The following is a 23,372-nucleotide window of genomic DNA, read 5'->3' as shown; positions in this document are numbered from 1 at the left end:
GCCCAGTCGAAGTGCAGACCTCAGCCTGATTGAAATGTTGTGGCGGGACTCTGAGGTGTGCATAAATGACTGCTTGAAAACTTTACTGAGCTGAAGTAATGCTTTAAAAAAAGAGTGAAGCAAAGTTCCTCTACAGTGATGTGAAAAACTGATAAAATAATATGGAATACGATTACTTTGGGTTATTAAGTTATTGGTAGTGTTGTTATACAAGTTACTGAATCACAGGCTGTCATAGTTTTTCATGCACTGCTTCTGCATTTAGCTTTTTGTTAAATAATAATAGTAATAATAATGACACAGTATAATATGTCATTATTACCTAACCATACTGACCTAACTTTAAGACCTAGCAAGGACTGAATGTCTCGATCAGTAAAGAATAGTTTATCAGTTAGTTTTTTCCCTCCCTTAACAACAATCTGGTCTATTTTAGGCCACAGGCTTATTATAATGTTCTGGTTTGTTGCATAAAACACTACAAAGCATGTGAAGATTAACAGTTTGTTAACATGAATTTCACATATCCTAAACGTATTAATGAAAATGGAAAATACTTCCATGCACAAGGGTTCCTGTTTGTGAAAAGGGAGCTGCGTTTTAATGCAAGTGCACATATTTCTTGGTGAAAAGTGGGTTTTTAAAAATGTTTTATTTTGAAACTGATGGGAATGTGCGCTAAAAAAAGCTGTGTTTTAAAATGCAAGACATAAGAAGCAGCAGGGAAATGTAATCAGTGTTTTGTGAATTGCAAAATTTACTGTTAAATGTTAATCATTGTAGGAATAGGACACAGTTGGACGTCATAGTTTAATGCCATGACAGTTACATGAATGTCAGAGGAAGTCGTGGACATGCAACCGTTTCTTCACAAAACAGAATTTTACTGCATTTAAGGCGATAACAATGGAAATATTACAGTTTGAATGCTTGTTCATTAGAAAGAATTGTAAATGCTAAAATCTAAATGTACAAATTGATGAGTTTGTATTTTTAAGGATACAAATACATTCCTATAGAGACATTGGGCAGGAGTACATATAATCCACAAAGGTTAAGTCTATACTTCTGCCAGTGAAACCTTAAGAAAATATGCTCTTCCTGTGATTAAGGGGGGCCTGCCTTGCCTTTTCATACATGCTGACGTAGGATCTGAGGAGGTCTTCGATCGTGTGGGCCTGAAAAAGAAAAGAATGATTCTTTTTGTGCAAATCTTTCACATCATATTTTATTCTCCTTAACATTTATTGGCATTCATTCTAAAGGAAATTCTGTGTTTTGTCATGCATCAAAATACATTCAAAGCCCGTCACTCACATTTGGGGTTTCACAGACAAAGGTGATGCCCCTGAACATGGTGCCGATGGTCATCTGGAAGGAGTTGCCTTTGCTGAAATATTCTGTGATGCGGCTGAACTCGTGCATTATCATTGTGTCCTAAAAGAGTTTCAAGTAATGCAATGTTATTTGCAAATAAGCACAAATGACCTTAGGCTACTGTAAAAATATAAATATATTGTGCTTTTTATTGAACATACCTTTGTTTCTGGGTCTACTAAGCGAACCCCTTGCTTATTGATGCCGATCAGAAGTATAGCTGGGTAGCTAGATTCACATGTTTGCTGCAAATGAAACAACGTAACATCAGTTTCCTCAAATTCTTGCGGGCCAGTGTGTCTGTCACTTACTCCAGCTAACTCACTTTAACTTCAAAGAAGGCACAGCCAAAGGTTGGCCAACTTGAAATGATTTTTAGGAAGTCGATTTTGGCTTCGTCCACTGTGATGCCACTCTGCTGCTTGTATGAGGAGATGATGTGCTGCAAGAAAAACAATAAAGCATAAAATAGCCTTACACCGGAGCTCCAATCCCATCTTCTGAGACATGAAATAGACCATTTGGGGGGTGCTTCTGTACAATTTGTTCTTTACCTTCTTCCATTCATCAGGGGACATGATCTTTTGCTGGTCAGCAGGAACCAGGTCCTTCAACATTTTGGGGATCATGACGAACTGTGACATGTCTGATTCTACTTTGACTCTGAATAGGAGCCCACCCAGGGTAATCATGTCTTCTTTGGTGCAGTCGTGGTATCCCCGCAGGTACTTCGATCGTTCCTGCAAAGAAGCAAATTCGAGGTAAGATATCGTGACAATTATTCATCTTAAACATGAAAAGAATCTCAGTGAATAAAGAGAGTGGTTGTAATATAGATACCTGTGGGAAATGGAAAGTGAGATCTGCTTTCACATCTTTCCCCGGGTTCACATTGAACCAGAGCTTCCTCTTAAAGAGCACCAAGGAAGGTAAATTGGTCTGAGTGACTAAAAAAAGTGAGATTTACACTGATTAGATCTGTCAAGGCAAAGACATGCATAAAAAAAAAGTGACCGCAGTTGGTTTACTCCATTACCTTCTTTCCCCTTTTTTCTTTTTTTGGGGACGTCTGAGGTTATCTTTAGACTGTCAAAGAAATATTTATCCTCCTCCATGCTCACCGTCTAAGAATTGAAACCAAAAAAGCTTCGTCACATAAAGGAAAAAGATGTATTTGTTACATATGGACTGTATTGTGATATTGTGCATAGCATTTTTGTCTTTTCTATCAGATCACTGTGCAAGCTAATGTCTGATCGAAAACACTGAACTGACAGTGTTAGGCAACACCACCTTGGTTAGTGTTTTCAGGTACAGGCCGTATCCTTCAGGTGAGTACAGAATGAGCTGAGAGGCGATGCTGATGCACATGTCTCCAATTGTGGTTGTTGATGTCACCTCGACTATCTGCGCCACAGCAAGGACAAGAAATCATGATAACATTAAATCGACATTTAATGGCAAAACTGATTCTTAATCTCTCTCTTATGGTTAATACAACTCCAATGCCAAGAAACCTGTGACACTATGTTAAATGTGTCACAGCATTGATGAGCCAAATGTTTTTAATTTGTAAAAGGTCTGGACATCAGGTAGTTCAGCACCTGGACTCCTCTACTACTAAGCAATCCTGTTGTAAAAGCTTCAGTATGCAATTTTACATTGTCTTGCCGAAATATGCACAGACTTCCTTGGACGACACGTCATCTGGATGGGAGCATATGTTGCTCTAAAACCTGCATTGGTCGTTTCTTTTCAGATATGCAAGCTGCCAATTCCCTGTGGCATCAGAGATCCAGGCTTTTTTTTTTTTTGCCTTAGTCCATTTTAAGAGAGCTTTATCCCAAAGAAAAAGAAGGCAGCATATCTGGAACATGGGATATTTGGTCTTCCCAGTTTTACATTCAGGAATAATATGCTGAAAATTTCCCACAATTTGCAAATGCAATGTTTTGCAGATGGTGAACCTCTCAGCTTTACTTCTGAGAAGCTCCGCCCCTCTAAGATGTTCTTTTTATACCCAGTCATGTTATTGATCTATTGCCACATAACCTAGACAGTGCAATAATATTCCTGCAAAGGTTTCTTTTTAGGTTTTCTAGCCTTTGCCAATTTTTTTGAGCTATGTTGCTTCGATCCAAATCAAAATGACTGAATATATTTCATCAAATAGCAAAATTTAACCCTTTCATGCAGAATTATGACAACCTCGATCAGGATTTTTTATTCATCTTTAGGCTTGAAAAGATGAATAACAATGCTTAAGAAAAAATCATGATCAAGGTTGTCATAATTCATGCATGAAAGGGTTAAATAACAATAATTACAATGAAACACATCATACATCTATAGTAATATTAAACGACCAGTAGGTGGCAGGGTATGGACACATCAGTGTCCAATGTAGTGGTTTATGTGCAAGTATATCATCAACACTGACACAAACTCAAGAAAACAGCATTTGGATAGTTGTCCACTGTAGTGACCACTATGCGTCAAAGGGGTAAACATTCAAGTTTAAACATTCAACATGATTTCATGTTCTATTGTGAATAAAATAGGGATTTATGAGTTGTGCAAATGATTGCATTTTTTAAAATTATCATTAAATCCAAAAATTGATTGAATGCAGGTTCTTACATCAGTTGTATCATCTGGGAAGTGGACTTTCTGGAAGATCTTAGGGCTGTTCTGTTGGATAGCGTCCACTTCTACGAAATGGGGAGGAAGATTCCTGGGCTTCTTACTGAGCATACAAAACAAATGAAGTTACACACACAAAAATATATTTATGTGGAATTTCAGATCACTAAGTTACAATACCGTGGATATGTTTTTTAAAAAAAAAAATTAAACTCAGTAAACTCAGCTGATAAACTTTTTTGTGGTTTCTAAAGTGTGCATTGTGGTAATTTTGGGGGCCAGCATTTACCAGAGAGTAGATTCTGTCAGTTAGATTTTCATCACAATTTAATACCAGTTTTAAAGCAATGCTATTTCTAAAATACGGACAACCACATTTTGAAGTATCAAAATAATCAGTAATTCTAATCTTCTCAGGATTTTTGTTTCTAAATAGTGTTCGTATCGCCAGGCTGACCTGCAGATCTCCTGCAGCCTCTCCAGGCAAAGAGCAGCCAGTGGGTATCTGGGCCGCGACTCCAGGAAGCACTGTGTGTGTTTCAATAAATCCCAGCTGGGCGGGAACAAGCCTGAACACAGCCACATCAGCTGCCACCCACGCTCCATACTCAAACTGAAGTGAGGGGAAGAAAGAGAAAACGATATGATGGAAATGGATTTTTTGTGATTATTGTTTTGGTGTCTTTCCGACACAGTGAAGCACACTGGAGAACCTGTTGCTGTTGGCGGTCATCTGTCTCATGATCTGGCAGTAAATTTCATCGCGCAGTTCTTCATGCTTTGTGGCTGGACCAAAGATCTGGTCGGTCAACTCTACGGGACTGCGGACATGTTTGATGGGGTAGTCGCCCATGTACTTCAGGATGGGTAGAGGCTAACGTTAAGGACTCACTCAAACGACATTAAAATTAGACATGGCTCTTTCCTCTTTAGATTACAGACAAACTGCTGAAGAATTTGGTACCATACTTTCAAATATCTGCCTATGTGAACCAACAGTATGGATGCTAGTTAAACTGTGGTTTAGTCATAAGAAAACATCTCAGCAATCCATAAATGCAGGTACCAGTTCATGTGTTTTTTAAAAGGATATCAGTGAAGGCACTGCAGGCCAGGTTGCTGAGCTCAGAGTTGTTGACCAGCACCTTCAGGAGTGGTTGCTTGAGAGGCTCTCTGGAAATGACCCACAGTTTCTCTCTGTTGCCTCCTTTGTATCCTTGCCGACCGCCACTCACAGATCTGCGAGCGACAAAGAGCTTAAATATCGTCTGCACGAGTGCTGTTCGATTTGCCAAATGAAGAGTCAAACATGAATGCCACATTTTTGAGAAGTGGCGTTTAGCTAAAAATACAAGAGCCTCAGTATTACCTGAAATTCTCAAGGGCAAACTCTTTCAAAGAGACAGGGGCCACTGTTTCTTCTCCTTGAACGGGGTTAAGAACTAGTGAAGCTCTCCTCTTATCCTGCTTTGGATTGAGTTGTTCCTGAAGGGTCAGAAGCAATTTGCCAGATAAACTACAAGAGGGCGTTATGTGATGTGAACTAACAGAACTTGTGCATCTCTCACTGCATAGACTTAGAAGCGCACGATGAAAAATCTTCATGTCTGTAAAGATTTTCTGTTCTTTAGTAAAGTCTTTACCATTAAAACACCATTAAAAATGAAATCAGTGATTTGCCTATACCTGAGCTCTGATAAACTAGTCATAACTACTCAACATGTAAGGTAAAGTCAACTTTACCAGCATTTCACTAGTCGGCTCGGTAAGAGTTGGCAGGAACAGCAATATTTTCTTATAGACTGCACCAGAGCTGCCAGTGCGCTTGTTGGTGGCGATGAAACAGCTCTCATTAGGGGCACTTTTTTCTTTGTCTACTTGCAGGAGGTCACCTCGCTTACAAACCAGAAACAGCGGGTCATCTGCAGAAGCGTACAGAGACAGACAGACGTGAGTGTTTTGGTGTGCGTGACTGTATTTATGGATACTGAACATGCTGTAGACTCTTACCTGATTTGCTAGAGTCCTGCTGAGCGGTTGCAAACACTGAGCGCTGTCTCAGCCCTTCCACATTGTTCTCTATCAGTGTTACAATTTTCTCAGCTTCAGGAGACTTCAGGACATACTCTCCTGTGATCGTGATCAAGCTAATGGTCTGGGCACTGTCACTAAATGGGTCATAATCATCAGTGTCAGTTTTATTAGATTCTTTTAAAGGCACAATTTAAAAATCTTTTTAAGAAAGTAAATAGAGCAAATTTACATACACACAGACATAAAAATGTGAGACCGTACCTCTTCTCCTGGACTTTCCTAACTGCTATGTAAGGAATTTCATGAAGTTGCCTATTTCTCTCGTCCATGAAGAAGATGCCAGTCCAGTTTATAGCCACAATAAATCTGCTTTTGGGCAAAGGTGGTCCTGTGGACAGATATGGTGTTGCAGATTTTAAGTAGTGAATTGGAATTCATAAATGCTAGTTAGCAGAAGTAAAGTTTGCAATACAAATGTGTAACACGGCAACATTCACTTGTAAAAGGATTGTATATCCCAGCCTCTGTGTGAAAAAAGCTGTGCGCAGACTCACCTGACATCATTGTGACTTCAAAAAACTTTGAAAAGTGGATTGCCCACTTCTTGCGTGCGATGTCCACCAGTTCTCCTTTTACCTCATCCGAGTTTTGCCTCCCACTGACATAAGGACCCTACATGAGGTAACGACGATTGTGAGGGTGCCTTTATGAGGCGTTATGTTTTAAAACAATCCATGCTGACCATACATAAAATAGACTGATTTACCTCTTTGTGTGCTGAGCTGATGAACTGGGTCCATCTTGTTTTAGACTTGCTTTCAATAAGCTGGGTGGTGATGCACTCATTAACCACTTTGGTGACGTTCTCAACGCTATACTCGGAGCCAAACGTGATGTAATAGTGCATTATTGCCAGCTGGATATAATCATCATCCTGAGTAGATAAAGTACAACTTTATTAGATACAGTTGACAAAATGTTTGGAGAACATCATGATAAAATTTATAGTAGAATAAAAAGTGGACAAATAAGAAATAGTTGACCTCACTAAGTAACTTATTTGAGCTGCAAAATATTTGAAAACTACAAAATGCCTGCTGATATACTGTTTAGCACCACAGTATAGTAAATTTTACATTTACAGTTATCTAGTTTCTTACTCTTAATTTGTTCATTTAAGAATCACAATTATTGCATTTACTCTAAAAACACAATGGATGAAAAAAATAAATAAATAAAACTTTACTGATAGATTTTCTTGTTTTCCAAATCCTTCCTTGTTCTTTAGTGAGACACAGGCAATAGAAACTAGCCGTGAACAAACATCTACAAATTTCAGGCTAAGCTAGTAGGAAATGGTTGCCCGTCTATGCGTCTGACAGCCACAAAGCAATGTAAGCAGTCAGCTATTCCATTTAAATTAACATCGGCTTTCACTTTCCTAGTCGTTATATTTTTCCAACTCTTTGGCCGTTACATACATCCCACCATGTATCCAAGCTAGTTGTTCACTTTCTTCTTCTGTCTGCCATTTGCTTAAACGTTAGCTAAGCTAAAGCCAAGCTAAGATGTCTTATAAGGCTTACAGGAGCTGCAAGATTGAATGAGAGGTTTCTGTGGGTTTGTCAGTTGTTCTATTGTTACAATATAAATCCTGATTAAAGAAGGATATTAAAATAATTATTCATGAGTTACTTCTCAGACTGCAGCAGTTTTACTGGCTTTAACTGTTTTACGTGATAAGGCAGCTAGCTTATCACTGGAAGAGACTGCAGTCCTTTACAAAACCTTGCCATGAAAATGAAGGCATTTTTATTTTATTTTGAAAGGGGAGTGCCTTGGAGGCTTTTTTATATTTAAGGTCTTTTAAGCGTTGGCCCAGCAACAATTAGTGCCCCTTTTGTGCTTTATTTTGTACATAAGATGAAAATACACCAGAAAAGTAGATGTGCATACTGCGATTTTGGAACTTAATAGCCTGAGTGTCATGAGCGGTGACTGTAAATAAAATGTATTATTATTATTATTATTACACACTGTTTTCCGTAATATTTCAGGAAAAAAGAAAAAGCCTTACCTTATCAGCAACGTACTCTCCTGCCTTGATTCCTTTGATGATCTGCCTGTAGATAAGATCTGTGCTGACTTCATCTAGTTTACTTTCGTGCCAGGGTGTGAACAGTTCCTTGCGGAGGGACAGCGACCATGGGGTATCCTTCTCCAGTCTGCCTTGCCTCCTCATCTCTTCCTCACACTGAGATATTGCATCTAGCACGTGTGCCCCAGAGTTCCCCAGAGACCACATCTGGTGACGAGAAGTCAGCAGAGTTTGAATGAGTGTGGCAAACTGCAAATCTTTCTGCACTGGACTAGTCTGAACCTACAGTCAGAAGATACAGAGTACCCAAGCCTTGATGTAGAATCAGAAGCTTTCACTGACCTTGTCATAGAGCCTAATGTACAGGGAGAATCCGTAGGTGTCTTTGAGACCGATGTCATTGGCCACATCTTGGCAGACTTCCTCAGATGTGGAGGACGAGTTCAGTTGTATTTCAATATTTCGACCATCCTGTATTGCCACAGTCGTATCAATGGGTTTCCTGGTCCTGGCAGCCTTTCAGTGCAGGGTAAGAAAGAAGAAAAAAACCAGTTGTTTCCAACCACAATTCAAATTTTGCTGCTGCTGGCCAAAAGTTAAAACTAAATAAACAGTGACCTCAGCACCATATTGGAGCACCTTCTGCTTTTTACCTGTAGCTCTATCCAGCAGGGCAACTCTTTTCTTGGTCCATTGGCTATGATACGTTTCAGGCGCTCAATGCAATACCCCCTGTAGTCATATGGCCCTCTGCGGAGAAAGTTCTCTAAATACTGTGAAGCACAGAACAGGACACAGTAAGCAACACGATAATACCTCGGCTAAATTCAACTAAAGTGGCATGACAAGGATTAACATGAAGTTTGAGGCAGGATTAATAAAATGACTTCATGTAGACTGACCTTCCTAAAGAGGTCTGTTGGAGGGAAAATCCCCAGACAGATGGAGAGGAGAATCCACCCTTGCATACGATTCCTCCTGTCATTGTTTTTCAACAGCTGTTTACAGATCTGACAATAGATCTCATCCCTGCACAGAGAGAGAACCAAAAAAAATGAAAAAAGTAGGTAACATCTTAAAATACAGCCCATAACCACAGTTCCCTGTAATTAAATGGAATTGTAGTTATTATAATCGAAATGACAATGTAATCATATTTATCTACAAATACTTACATTTAAGTACTGCATATGTAATTTTAATTGATGTCTAAGTAATTTTAGGCAGCCTGTGTAAATCCCAGAAAGTTGACTCGTTTTCAGTGGGAGAAACCTTTCATCACACATCCAAGTAAATATGGCCCACAGCCCAAAAACTATAACCCGTCTAGTAAGATGAGAAAATTATTGTTTTTCTGCAAAATTAGCATACAATTTCACACTACTTAAAATTACTTACACACATTTACCTACAGTTATTTACAGATATATCATATTGTTCATTCTTCAAAATACTTGTAAGGCAGCATTTACCATATGCCGTGTTTTGACAGAGCATAGCCGATGATGATGTGAATTTTTTCCAAGTCTGAAAGTGGCCTTTGCAGCGTGGTACCCTCTCCAATCATAACATCCTCTTCTCCTGTCAAGTTTTCTGGCTGGTTACGATGACAATAATACAAATAACAGTGATAATAATAACAATTGCCACAGAGTTTGTGTTATGAACCAGTGACAGAAAAAAAAGACAGAATGAAGAGTATTATAATCACCTCCTCGGGGATAGAAGAGGCTCTTCTGTCAAACTTTTTCTTGTTCTTCCTCAGTATTTTCTGTCCGAGAATGACATCATTACTAGAGGTTAAATAGTTAGATTGTTTTTTTTTTTTCAGTGTAATAATAAGATATATGTAATAGTTTACCTGGTCCAGTCCCACCAAGTTGCTCAGCCTCCTGCCCTGCCTGCTGGGTGGAGCCTGGGGCGTGTTGCTTGATGCCACTGATATGGCATCTGAGGATTTGGGTTCTGGTATATCCCCCATGAAGCGCAAAATGATCCACCATATAGTCAGACATGCCTGGAGGTGAGGAGAGGAATGAGAAACTGTTTGTGAGGAGAGAAATCTCTTGGGTTAATAGTGATACGGCTGTGACTCGTTCCCGTCTGACTTCTCACCAGTGTGTCACCCTCATCGTCGTGATGCAGAAGAGACTTCTTGAGTCGGTAGGGTATGTGCGTGTGGCTGGCGCTGTCCTGGAAGTAACGCTGGCTGAACCTGTAGAATGAAAACTCATCACCGTCGTCCTCAAAGTCATCGGTCTCCTCCTCCTTATCTTCATCCACCGAAGGGGTCGGGGATATCGAGTTTGATGGTGGGGTGACTATCAACTCTGGCTCCAAGAGCTCAGAGATTATCTTTAGAGGCTCTGGACTGCTGTGACTCGTCTTTGGAGGGAAAAGAGAATTTATACCAGATCTTAAACGCACACACTCAATGAAGAAAAAGTAGGACATGTTAACATGACAGAATTAGAATCAGCTAACCTCAGATTCTGAAGTTTCTTCGTCTGCTACATTGACTGAAGGCGTGACGGGAAGATCTTCGTCGTCTGAATCGTGCTCTGACTCTGACTTGGTTTCATTGTCCAGTATCTGTGAGACCTCCTCCAGCTGTTTTAAAACTAAAGCCTTCGAGACAAAAGAGACAAAAAGGTTTGAAAGTAGGCTCCTTTTCAGAGTGCAACTTGTGCAACTTTACCTTCCAAGATGCTGAGCACTCACCGTGTTCATCATGGACTCAACTTCCCTTCTGGCCAGCACTCCTCGCCTTTGCGCCTGCAGCCGTGTGACTGCCTCTCTCTTTTTCTTCAAGTCCTTCCTCGCCACATAGCCTCGTACCTAAACCCGATCAATCAGTGCAATTTAAAGCAAATTATTTAAGAAATAACAAAAATATCAGTAATTAATTAAATACACAACAACCGATATGTAACGTAGATTTTGATAAGATTTGATAAAATATCCTAATTTCACTATAAAATGCTTAAAATTTGATCAAATACAGCGATATTTTCCAATATTCCAAACAATAAAAAACAACTACTTGTAACATATTGCACTAAACAGTTCCTACATGAGAGTACATGCCTGTGCTTGTATGACGACTGCTGCTTCTCGCTGCTTTTGGTACTTTGCCTGGAGTTTCCGGCTACGGATTAGTGCTGCCAGCCGCTCAAAGCCGCGCTGAACCTGGTCAGACCGAAAGAGGGAAGCAAACCTGAGGTGAGTCCTCCCTAAACATCAAGGCAGCTACAAGCTCTGACTTCTATAAAAAGTTATTGAACCTTTGTTTTCATGTAGGCTCTCCAGGACCGCTGTAGCACCACGGCTGCCGAACGCTTCCTCAGAAAAGACTTTCTAAAAGAGATTTGAAGCAAAGAACTTAAGTTATTAAAAAGGTGTATTTTTAAGCCTTCATATGTGCAGTCCTTTCCTCTTATGTGTCCCCTCTGCACTGGATATGAATGTGTAGGATATCCTGCACCTGTCTCTCTGTCCAAGCATGACTCTCTGGATCACCAAAGCTACCCTGCTGAGCTCTTGTTCCCGCCGCTTTTCAAGAATAGAATCGTGAACATCCTGAAATAAAGAGAATTTCTTTTAAAAGACTTTCTGATATTGAAGAAAACTTCAATTGTTAATCATATTTCAAAAATGAATCCACATTAATGTGAATCCACATTAATGTAGATTCATTTTCTGCAATCATTCAAGAGAGATGTAATGTCTCTTTGATTTAGTGTTTCACTATGTCATGGCCACGATCATCTAAGGGGCAATCGTGGCTCAAGAGTTTGCAGTTCGTCTTGTAATCGGAAGGTTGCCGGTTCGAGTCCCGGCTCGGACAGTCTTGGTCGTTGTGCCCTTGGGTAAGACACTTCACCCATTGCCTACTGGTGGTGGTCAGAGGACCCGGTGGCGCCAGTGTCCGGCAGCCTCGCCTCTGTCAGTGCACCCCAGGCTACATTGTAGCTGTGGTTACAATGTAGCTTGCCATCACCAGTGTGTGAATGTGTGGATGACTGAATGTGTAAAGCACTTTGGGGTCCTTAGGGACTAGTAAAGTGCTATACAAATACAGGCCATTTACCATCTTGTGCCTTGAGAAAAAGCTACAATACAACATGGTTAGAAGTTTTCGGCACCTTTAGGAAAACTTTGGTATTGCCTATTTTCCATTCGCCCTCCCTTTCGATCACCGCCTCACAGATGGCTTTACAACAGGCCGCAGCAGACTCCTGGAGAGACAGTAAAGAATATATCAGTTAAGAACTGATGAGAGAACCCAATAAAAGACTCATTTTCACATCTTGGGTTCCAAAAACAGGATGCATCATGACTTAACGGTATTGGGGTTGCAGACGGTCGTCTTCAGGAGCACCCTGTAGCGCTTTAAGAAGTCGTCGAACGTGTGTCGAATGGGAAATCCCAGCTTCCGAATACGGATGGTGTCGATCATGCCGGAGTATCTCAGCTGACGCATACACAGCTCTCTGTCAAACACCTAGAAGAGAACAAATTAAAGTGGTGATGAATATTCTCTTAACACAACAACTATCCAACCTTTTCATTTTTCAGGCTGGACTATGGGGTGATTTCCACATCTACAGTAAATGTCAGCAGTTCATTACTCTAAGCTTGATTTGAGTGTGTACCCAATCAAATGATCATCCAAGCCGAATTTGGCACATGTGAATATATCCGTGTGCCAGATTTTGATTCTATCAAATTTCAAATCTACCCAATGTTTATTCTCACTGTTTTATTTTTTACAACAGCTATTAACCTCAGAGAGGCTGGAAGAAAAGTAAAATACCTCTGAGGTATTCCATCTCAAAAATGTTTTCAAATTTTATTTTAACATTTTTTATGGTCCCGAGTTTGAACATATATGATGATTGCTGTGAAATTTTTTGCTCAAATACTTTTCAAGATCTATTTTTTTGAAAAATGGCCCGTCGACCCACCGGATATTTTTTTCACACTTTGAAATATGTGGTAATTTTTGAACATGAATATCTAAAAATCTATTGAAGATAAAACCCTGGAAAATTCAGTGCTTTTTTCATAGCAATCCTTACATATGCTCAAACTTTGGCTCATTAGAATTTTAGGTAAATTAGGGAAGGTCAAGCAGAAAATGTACAAAGCATTTGCTGATTTGAGACTTAATGACCCATTTGAATTTGAAGTGGTCCTGTGTGGACCACGATCACCAAGTAAGTGCCAGTCCTGCCAGCAGGTGCTTGGATTTCACAGGAGAACTGTGACACGTGGCACTGTGGACTAACAACGCTTTGCCACAATATTGGTCAGGGAGTTCAGAATGTGTGAACTTTTCGTGACTTCTAGTCTAAATCCAAAGGGTGAGAAAAGCTCAACAGATACTAGCGCAGCATTGTACTTTACTCTCTGTGATACCAGGTGATATTTAACAGGAAATTGGCTCCGTTGGTTTATGGCACAAAACAGAATGAGCTCTATTGCAAATGGTGGCAGTAAACATAAAAAAACAAAACAAAACAAAAAACACAGCAACATCCATATTATTTCGGGAAATGACAGGATTTAAAGGAAATGTCTTAATTTCAGCAAACATTAGTTTGCTGAAATACACTAGTTTGTCACAAGCTTCCCCCTCATTTCCCTTTCTTAGCATACATGATTGCTCAGTTTACACAGCAACTGTATGGTGTTGCCATGGCGGCAGAAGCAGTTGCACATTCACCTCAGATTGCTTGCCATTGTTGGGTTTGAAACAGCGGATGAAGAAAGGCTGGCAGGCAGACAGAGCCTTCATTAGGGAGTCCAGAGACTGCCGGAATTGGCCGCTCAGTGTCGGCACTTGTTTGCGAGTGTCAGCCAATCCCTGTGAGGATGACATGTGACAGAAGGAAAAACTCAAAAATGAAGTCCTTGATACACCTGATCAAATAAACATTGGCAGCGTTATGAAACTAAATGACACAGGAACATTTATTGCAGTTTGCCCAAGGATCAGACATGACTTTATCCTTTCATACCCGCAGAGAGTTGCTTGGGGTCATGATGAACTTTTTATTTTTAACAGCCTTAATCCCATTGGTTGACAGTTCAGACTCAAATATGTCACGCAGTAGCTTATTGGCAGACATGTCAAGCATCTTAATGATGTCCGAACTGACAGCATCCCTGTTCTTTTCCAAGAAACCTGAGGAAGGAGAAAAAAGGCAACAACAAAGTATTACTGCGCTCATGAGCACCTTGCGTTGGCTGAGGTTTTAATATTTGCTGTTTGCTTGCCTACCATTGGAGTCGTACTGAACCAGGCCAGCGAAGTGACAAATCCCAAAGTTTGTGTCACGTTCACTCCTGGAGGCGATGTAGTTCTTGTGTCCTTTGTGGTGCTGGTTCAACTTCTCTAGCATCGTAGCGTCTGTACCCTAAGGCCAACCAAGTGATTCTTTTGAATAAAAAAGCTTCTGCAGCAGGGCAGAACCTTAAATAAGAAACCTCAGCAGAAGCATACCTTTGGAAAGTGGCTCTCTTCATCAACAAGAGCCAGCACATTACATTGCATTCCAGCTAGAAGGTCGAGAATCTTCTGATTGTCGCTAAAGTTGATGTTATCCCACATGACGCCCTGCTTCATGTACTCCTTCTGCTCGAGCTTGAAGATGTGGGCCACGAAGAACTGCTGCAGCTTCTCGTTGGCAAAGTTAATGCAAAGCTGCTCAAAACTGTAAAATAAACGATGGCTTGTAAATAGTGATAACTGTGAAAATTAGATGCCTTAGTATACCACGAAATGTCTGATCGTCTAATGTTTCATAAATATGTCAGGGCGGCAGTGCAACGGCTGTGAAAGCTTAAAGATATCTGAGAAATACGTTTGACTCAACTAATCGAATGGATAAAAATGAAGATACTGGTAATGTACACTCACAGGCCACTTTATTATGTACTTTATTAGGTTCAGCTGCTTGTTTCCTTAAATATCTAATCTATGCTGCTTTGCATCAACAGTTCAGGCTAAGGTTATTGTAGCTGAACAATGCTAAAGTGAAAAAGAGTGCTAGACTTTTTAGTTAACTAAATTAAAAAGATAAACTAGAGTTTAGAAAAAATCAAACTGAAATGATTTTGTGAAAATAAAAAATATATTCTTGTTATCATAACTTGTCTATTAAGGCTTTGACAAAAATGTTTATTGAGACTTTGGAAGTTTATGAGCCTGTGAGTCACCTGCTATCAATTTTTTTTTGTTTCTTAAATTGCAATGTCAGTACTGATTTTGTAAAACCTTGCTTTTGGCATACGCCCTAACTACAATAATAGCTATAAAGAGTAAAACCAACACTGAAACTAATAAAAATTTATAACAACAATAAAAACTAAACTAACATAAACTAAACTTAATTCAAGATGAAAAGTCAAAATGAAAAAAATATCTGATGAAGTACAAAACAGGAATAACAGAAAAAAACCCTCCTGACCTGTTAGTGTTGAAGTTCTCGAAGCCAAAGATGTCAAGCAGGCCGACGGACAGGTAGGCTGATTTGGAGTTGCTGGTCAGCTTCTTGTAGATGACACTGTTGATTTTCTTAACAATCCATATGAACAGCTTATTGTAGATCGCCTGAGAGAACAGAAACCCAGCAGAGTTACATTTTAGTGGAGTTCTGAAACACGCAAACTGTTTATTCTTTTCTATATTTAATTGTTTCTTTTGAGCTCTGCACCTGACCCACATGTTGGTGACGATGCGTGTGGATTTTTACACGTCTTGTACCTTACAATCATAAGAAATCAGTCAATCTACACTGAAGCTCATCAAGGAAAAGTAAGACGAGAGTTTTCTAAAACATGCCGAGTAACTGTAGCAACGCTGTAAGCACCAGTCAAAGGTTGGAAACCATCTGCTCTATCACAGTGAAACTGGAACGCTTCCTCATAAAGTACAGCGTGCAGCATTTACAGGGCCCAGGTTTCTTTCATCCTAAGCCAGGAACCAATAAGGAAGCAGTGATTTAAAATTGCTGGCTCTCCCTCATTACCTTCACAAAGGCGTCTCTGCAGTCAGCTGCCTGTTCACAGCTCAGAGGTTTAGTCACCATTTCGCGGTTGGTCTTAAAGGATCGATGAGTCAGATTGGTCGCCAGGGTGGGCTTCTCCACCTTTAAGCACAAGAAACAGAAAAAAAAACCTTTACTAGTGCTATTTAATAGCAAAGTAGATCTTACCTGCTAATAGAGAAGGAGACCCACCTCCAGTAGTGATGCCGCCACATTGAAATGTTCTGATTTGCTGACTTCACTGGTTTCCTGGTTATTTTGAGTGTTGGCTGATGGAAACACAAATTCACACATAAGACACAAACAGCACAATAACAGCTGTAAGGAGTAATCCTGTGAAATGAGGTCAGTGTGAGTTTTAAAAGATATTACAACCAGTCAGGAGATTTAACCAAACCACTTCCAACTACACAAGTACAAGTCACAAATGTATCTAGCTTGGAACATAAAATAATGCTAATGCACAAATCCAACAGATGCATCTAGGGACCAAAAGCTGATGGTGAAATTAATATTCTTTTGGTTCTCTGGTGTCAGTGAAACAAAGAAACTTTCATTCATTCCAAAACAGCTGTTCCAAAGTTCTAACCATCCATTCGCTTCCGCTTATCCTTTTCAGGGTCGCTGGAGCCTATCCCAGCTGTCATAGGCCAAGAGGCGGGGTACACCCCGGACAGGTCGCCAGTCTGTCGCAGGGCTAACACACAGGGACAGACAACCATTTGCACTCACATTCACACCTAGTGGTAATTTGGATTATCCAATTAACCTATCCCCACAAGCTGCATGTCTTTGGACGGTGGGAGGAAGCCGGAGTACCCGGGGAGAATCAACGCAAACACGGGGAGAACATGCAAACTCCACACAAAAAGACCCCGGCCTGATGGTGGAATAGAACTTAGGACCTTCTTGCTGTGCGGCAACAGTGCTAACCACCGTGCTGCCAAAGTTATATGTAAAAAATCATGACACTATCTCTCAACTTTGTTTGGGAAACGGTGACATGAGCCAAACCAATAAACCAATAAATCAACTTCTCCATTTAAAAAAAAAAAAAATTTCATTGACAAATTCAAAGTGTAGAAATGATTTAGTCTTATGTAATTCAGGTGCTCACTGCTATTCAGTTTCACTGTTGTATAACTAGCTGCCTGTTTATGGAACAATAAATCCGTTCACTCATTTAATAATAGATCTGAACAGACTGCAATCTGCCATAGGTATCATCAGGCCTACTGATGCTCTTATTTATTATATGCTTGTTTTTTGGCACTGAATCAAAATCTAGCATTGATAAAATTAGGAATGGAGATATGTTTGATTAAACGTTAGGCAACACTTGAATAGCTGTTCTGCTGAAATCTGATAGGGAAATGATTTTAAAGATAAACTAAGCTCCATTATGTGCAGGCTAAAATCTTTACATAGTTTCTAACTCTGTATCCTCACCCTCAAAGCAGACGTTTCCCAGGTGTAGTACGGCCGCCAGGAGCTTGAAGATTTCATGACAGTCTTTTCCTGAGAAATTCAGCGTTTTTAGGGCGGAATTAATACGACTGTAGTCTTTGGCATCGTCTCGTCCTCCACAAGCAATGCAGTTGCCCTGAAGAGTGAGAGACAAGATTTAGAATAGCTAGGAGAAAGCAGGGGTGTCAAACATAAGGCCTCGGGGCCAGAACAGGCCTTGCAAAGACTCCAATCTGGCCCACAGGACAGCTTTGGAAAATGTGAAGGGGTGCGTAGATTTAAAACTTTTCATTGTATTTTCATAAGTTTTACAGCTTTGCCAATTAATAATTAACAATACTGCAATTTATACTACACACTAAAGTAAATGACTAATAGATTACATGACATACAATTTCTTATTTTTCTACTATCTAGTGTAGAAATGTCTGTTTTGTTTTGTTTTTTACAAAAAAGAAAAAGAAAACTTGCTGTGAATTAATAAAACCTTTAAAACTACAGGACAGTCTGGGCAATGAACTAGCAGAATTTTTTCCATAAATTACACGACATCACAATAACTTCACCAGCAATGCGGGCAGTCACAGCCTTCCTTATTGCAATACCTTGGTAAGGAATTTGTATTCCTTGGCATTCCCGAGGCTCAGGCGTTTTTTCTCCTCTGCTGAGATTCCTGCCAGCAGGCAATAAAATATGTGGTAATTTCGCTCCTCCAGAGCCTGAGGTTGCAGAGGAAAAAATTAATCATTAGTGTTACAAAATGATAAGCTCACGCAAGTTTTTATGCGGGCTGGGTGGGAACATGTTTACTTTAGCTTCACTCCTCTTGTTGATGGTACTGATAGTGACAATGGCAACAGCAGCACACGAGATTAAGCCAACAACAGCACATCGACTGAAACAAACTCTTCAGACGTAGCGTGTTGTGTTTTTACTGGTTTACCGCACATTCCCGCCCCGTGGAGAGATAACAAAGGTTGTCTTAACAGAGCTTACTCACCTGACGACAGACACGAGACTTTTCCAGAAGATACTGCTCCACGCGTGCACCCTCAATCACTCCATCCTTGTTGAAGAAGATTTCCAAATATTTCCCAAAGCGGCTGGAGTTGTCATTGCGGATTGTTTTAGCGTTTCCAAAAGCTGAAATGCAAAAAGAAAAAAAAAGTTGTTGTTGTTCATCCATGCCATAAAGACAACATTTAATAATGACTGTGCACTCTTTGGCTGGTGTTTTCTACCTTCTAGAATCGGGTTGGACTCCAGGATCTGCTTCTCAATCCGCTGCTCAGAGAGCTCACCGCTGACGGCTGCCAGGTACTGCAGGATCAGTTTAGTGCTCTCGGTCTTCCCTGCTCCAGACTCCCCACTTACAGAGATGGATCAAATCAATGAGCAGTTGTAAAGAATCAAATTCAGATATTAAAGATCCTCAGTGATATAACAGACGCTGACCTGATGATGCAGCACTGGTTTTTTTGATGGCGAGTCATGTTAAAGTAACAGGCCTCAGCGATGGAAAAGATGTGGGGCGGGAGCTCTCCCAGTTTTCGCTTATGGTATAACCTCACCTGGAGACAAAAAGGAGGGTACGCGTGTGAAGTAGATCACTGCGATATTACAGTGAAGTCATCAGCTGCGCATATCCTTACCTGCTCTTCTGTGTATATTGGAAAATCTTTGTATGGATTCACGGCCACCAGCACCGAGCCCGTGTAGGTCTACACAATCATAGAAATGTTGCATTAGAAAAGAATCTCCTTCAACTTTCTCCACTTACTACGTGTTTATACACAGTCAATAGTTATTATTAATCTCTGGCTCTATTCCACAACATCTCCCTGAATCTGAGAGTTTTTCCTTCCCACTTTCAAAGTGTTTGCTTATGGGGGTCATCTGATTGTTGGGGGCTTTCTCTGTTTTCTGTGTATTATTGTAGGGTCTTTACCTTACAAAATAAAGTGTCTTGAGGCTGTTGTTGTGATTTGGTGCAATATAAATAAACTGAATTGAACTGAATTGAAAATTTAACCAAAATGATGTTAAGGGTACATCCTGTGTGTGGAGTGACAAGATACTTAATGTTGCTCTTGTCAAATGATCCAATGCTATTTTCAATCACGGCTAAAAACAGAGCAGTTATTAAAGTTATTAGAATGCTTACTTATATCTGCTACTTATGTCTATTCATATCCATCTCATTATGTCAGACACTAAATAAAAAGGTAAGAGTATGAACATTTAGAAAGTTTGTCCACCGGACCTGTAAAATGATAAATGTTACAGCGTCTGTGTTTTTATTTGCGACTCAGTAAATGTTTTGTTTTTTTAACTCTTGAATAAAAAATGTACTGTCGCTAGTAAAAGATAGTGAAAATTAAATGTTCGACAGTGAAGTTTGTGCAAATTTGGAGTCTGCCTGGAGATTTAAAATGTTCTATTGTTCTGATTTGCCACAATTGAATCAAAGTTGATTAAAAGAAAGAAATCCCAGCGAGAGAAAGCTGAACAGCTCATGTGAGGCTGGAATCAAACATCAAGGGAAGATGTTTTAAGGTGTTCTGGGAGAAACGAACCGTTACAAATTAAAGGAATATTTCCTATAATCCATTATCAGGCCATCCAATTGTTCTTAACCACTTATCCAAATCAGGTTTGCAGATCCCTGCTGTCTTTGGGCAAAAGCGTTAAGTGTCTATATCAGGTCATTCACAGCGCGCTGGCCTCATGATGTGTAGATATTTTGAAAATTGAGTTGAATGAACCAAATCCATTTTACTTTTAATCTGCTTTTTATCCTCAGCAACTGTCTTCTCTGTCTTGTAATATATTTTTTCTATATTTGGCTCTGGGAGACGCTTTGCTGTGTCATGTTTATACAATGACAGTAAAGATAAAGATACTTGACTTAAAGTACAAGCGTCCAAAGCATGTAGGAACACTGGCGACAAAAATCATTTTTTCCTTCAGTGTGTTGCTCACATAGATGATGCCTTGTCTGTGTCTGAGCAGGAGGTTCCTGAGGAGACCGGCCTCCGTCATGTCCCCGAGTTTGATCATGTCGTCCACCCCCTCCACCGATGTAGGGTGCATGATCTTGAGGGAGGCTTCCTGCTCCGGTGACAACCTGCGCTCCTGAGGAAGGGTGAAAACGGGAATACACTCAGCAACATAACACCAACTGTTGCCGTTTTGGGATGTTTGACTTTTACCCTGTGAGAGTGCAAAAGCACTGTTTACCTTTCCCTCATCGTCCACCAGCAACCGCTGACCCGACGGTGTTACTTTGACCCTTGCTCCGATGGGCACCCCTATGCTCGAGTCCACCCAAACCCATTCCCCCTGAAAGCAAAAGACAGAAAGATTTCACGTTGTCCTTCAGGGACACGGGACTAGGTTTCAGTTTACGGGAACACAAAGTGACACTCGGTGGGGCGGCAGTTCTCTCAATAAAACTCACATCTCCAAAGTTATTATCTCGAGTTTGTTTCAGCCTTACCTTTCTCAACATCACAAGTTTCTTTTATTTCTAGTCCCTGGAGAGAAAAAGAAATCCATACAATGAGTTGCAATTACCAAAGTACTGACGATTTAAAGGGTTTCTTTTGGCTTTTTTAATCTGAACTGTTGTGTTCAATGTCAGCGCTCAAGGTGTGCAGCGGTAAAACAAATCACAGAGCACTGTTAATGTCACCGTTAAAATGAAAACGGTCTACCCGATGATCCTTTGGTGTGGGATCTTCATTAATTCCCGTCTCGTTCCTCGTCTTTGCGTCTTATAGAATCCGTCTCCGTATGAGGAAGGATAAAACTCAGCGTGCCTATGAGTGACAGAGGTTTTATGACGCTTTGACTTTGGACTGACTGTAAGAGGAGGAAGAGAAATGGATCGCTTACTCAGAAGTGAATAAGGAACTTGTCACAGTGGAGTGATGTGTGTCTTTCTGGGCAGTTTAGGGGAGCCCATCCAAATGTTTTTCACCTTGAACTTGCAGTATTCCTACTGAAGCTTATATCAGGTTACATCCACTACTACTACTGTACAGGACCAAATCTTAAAATGCACAACCTGCTGAAATCAACAAATCGTGCATCAGCGTGGTCATGCAGGTCATGTTGTTTAAATAAGAAGTTAAATAAGAAGATAATACATTTATTAAAGGAGATTTTACATAAATGTCCTTGGTGGTGGATTTACCAGGATCATATTGGATGGATGTTTATTGAGACTTTGGACCCTGCCTGTGTAAATTGTAGGAGACACAGCTGAGCATCTCCCTGCTGCTGCAATAAAAATGTAAATATGAGATTAGACTAGAGAGGGATCAGATTTCTGCCACAACAGTGTTATTATCAGCATTCTTGTTATCAATTAAGCCCTATTGTACGCAACAGGGTGTGGGGAGTCCACCATTGTGGCTGTGCTGGGTCTTCAAGAGGCTAATCTTTCCTGACAGTCAGAAGTTGTTCCTTAAATCATCAGGAAATCGCTATTAAAGTTTCATGGGTTTAAAGTCATGACAGTATACTTGGCTGATTGCTCACAGGCGTCAGCCCGTTCAGCTCTGATAAGGAATTCCCTGCTAACCAGTCACAGTTAAGAATGGAAAGCCTTGTAAAAGCTTCATCACGACAGTGCTGCATGGCTCTGGGTAACCTCCCACAGATGGGCAGTGCAGCAATGCTTATGTAATTTAATGGGGTGTGGTTTAATTGTCTTCAAACCTGGCTGCTTATGACGTCAGAAAGAAAGGTGAACTTCTGGTCTCTAGTCATCAGCCTGATCTTTGACTATTTTCCTAATGACACGATGGAACTGACGCACTGAGACGATCATATCAGGAAGGTTTCATTTTAAATGAAAATCTGTTCCTCATACATATAAAATAAAGGTGGGGTTTTTAACTATAAAATGCCTTGAGTCTAGGTTTTTATTGCTGCTGTGGTTCGGTATTTGCACTGGTTTGTGGTGACTTTGACTTTGTTTGCAGACTATTTGCATTTACTGCAATGACATTATGGTCCTGAGGCTATGGGGCAAAAGGTAGAGGTGCTGTAGGTCAAAGATGGCAGTGTGCATGTGTGAAAAAGAGCCCAGCAACAATATCAAGAGAAATAGATTTTTCAGACCTATTTAAGCCTGATATTTGTTTTTCTTTCTGTCCTCGTGGTGACGAGTTAGGAAGGTGTTTAACCTTTACATACTGTTCATACTTCATGCTTTCACAGTATTGGCCAAGAACTCCTTCACAGACACTCCCTCAGTGCTGACCCGTAAATCTGACCTACAGATTTCTTAGAATGTATAAATAGTCTGACATAAATGAATGGATGATTAATTTAAGTTTCAGAGAGAATACAGGGTGGATTTTCTAGGATTTATAACACTCATTTTTCTGTGAATAACATCCATTTTCACACAATTTCATGCCCCGTTTAAAACATAAAAACATACAAGAAAGGATTTAAAATAAATTCTATTAAAAGGAAAAAGTGTTGGGATTTAATAGACACCCATGTATAACCCTCTCATTAGCCGCTGTCTTCATTGTTAAAGGATAGAAAGCCCACATTTATTATCAACATTACCAGCTAGTCTACAAACTACTAGCACTTTCCAAGCAGTAGTGAGGAAACCTTGTGTGTCAAAACAACTCAAATGTGATCCAAACAGGACACAAAGGTTAACGTGGAACGAT

At 40.1% G+C, this 23,372-nt stretch overlaps 1 protein-coding gene across 1 annotated transcript; it reads right to left on the bottom strand.

Annotated features, from left to right (window-relative positions):
• Nucleotides 1–816: 816 nt before the first annotated feature.
• LOC146648558 (unconventional myosin-VIIa-like) lies at nucleotides 817–21,184 on the bottom strand. The gene is made up of 49 exons (XM_085388205.1): nucleotides 21,173–21,184; nucleotides 20,914–21,015; nucleotides 20,656–20,808; nucleotides 19,326–19,394; nucleotides 19,129–19,244; nucleotides 18,915–19,042; nucleotides 18,674–18,816; nucleotides 18,279–18,392; nucleotides 17,656–17,809; nucleotides 16,399–16,475; nucleotides 16,189–16,308; nucleotides 15,628–15,770; nucleotides 14,661–14,871; nucleotides 14,439–14,574; nucleotides 14,176–14,342; nucleotides 13,881–14,021; nucleotides 12,498–12,656; nucleotides 12,298–12,390; nucleotides 11,637–11,731; nucleotides 11,437–11,509; nucleotides 11,240–11,341; nucleotides 10,874–10,990; nucleotides 10,637–10,780; nucleotides 10,268–10,594; nucleotides 10,014–10,169; nucleotides 9,864–9,923; nucleotides 9,625–9,749; nucleotides 9,055–9,181; nucleotides 8,806–8,925; nucleotides 8,495–8,668; nucleotides 8,132–8,359; nucleotides 6,821–6,988; nucleotides 6,609–6,726; nucleotides 6,316–6,442; nucleotides 6,031–6,188; nucleotides 5,764–5,942; nucleotides 5,390–5,505; nucleotides 5,114–5,259; nucleotides 4,734–4,887; nucleotides 4,478–4,633; nucleotides 4,018–4,123; nucleotides 2,671–2,784; nucleotides 2,414–2,501; nucleotides 2,218–2,324; nucleotides 1,932–2,117; nucleotides 1,703–1,819; nucleotides 1,539–1,622; nucleotides 1,318–1,437; nucleotides 817–1,178 (listed from the first exon to the last, which is right to left on the bottom strand). The coding sequence occupies exons 1-49, from the start codon at nucleotides 21,182–21,184 to the stop codon at nucleotides 1,083–1,085; spliced, it is 6,426 nt and encodes a 2,141-aa protein (XP_085244331.1). The 3' UTR covers nucleotides 817–1,082.
• Nucleotides 21,185–23,372: the final 2,188 nt, after the last annotated feature.

Source organism: Rhamphochromis longiceps, linkage group LG18, assembly GCF_057381845.1.
Source record: "Rhamphochromis longiceps isolate RC_006_pf linkage group LG18, R_longiceps_female_GT1.1, whole genome shotgun sequence".
Taxonomy (NCBI): Eukaryota; Metazoa; Chordata; class Actinopteri; order Cichliformes; family Cichlidae; genus Rhamphochromis; species Rhamphochromis longiceps.
This window is presented reverse-complemented; position numbering and strand designations above follow the sequence as displayed.

Bases quoted from the DNA above. Each gene is read 5' to 3' on its own strand.
- LOC146648558 (XM_085388205.1), bottom strand. The intron at 6,989-8,131 runs GTAAGGCTTTTT...TTATCTACTCAG, and splicing joins GAGAGTACGTTGCTGATAAG to GATGATGATTATATCCAGCT. The intron at 1,438-1,538 runs GTATGTTCAATA...AAACTCTTTTAG, and splicing joins TAGTAGACCCAGAAACAAAG to GACACAATGATAATGCACGA.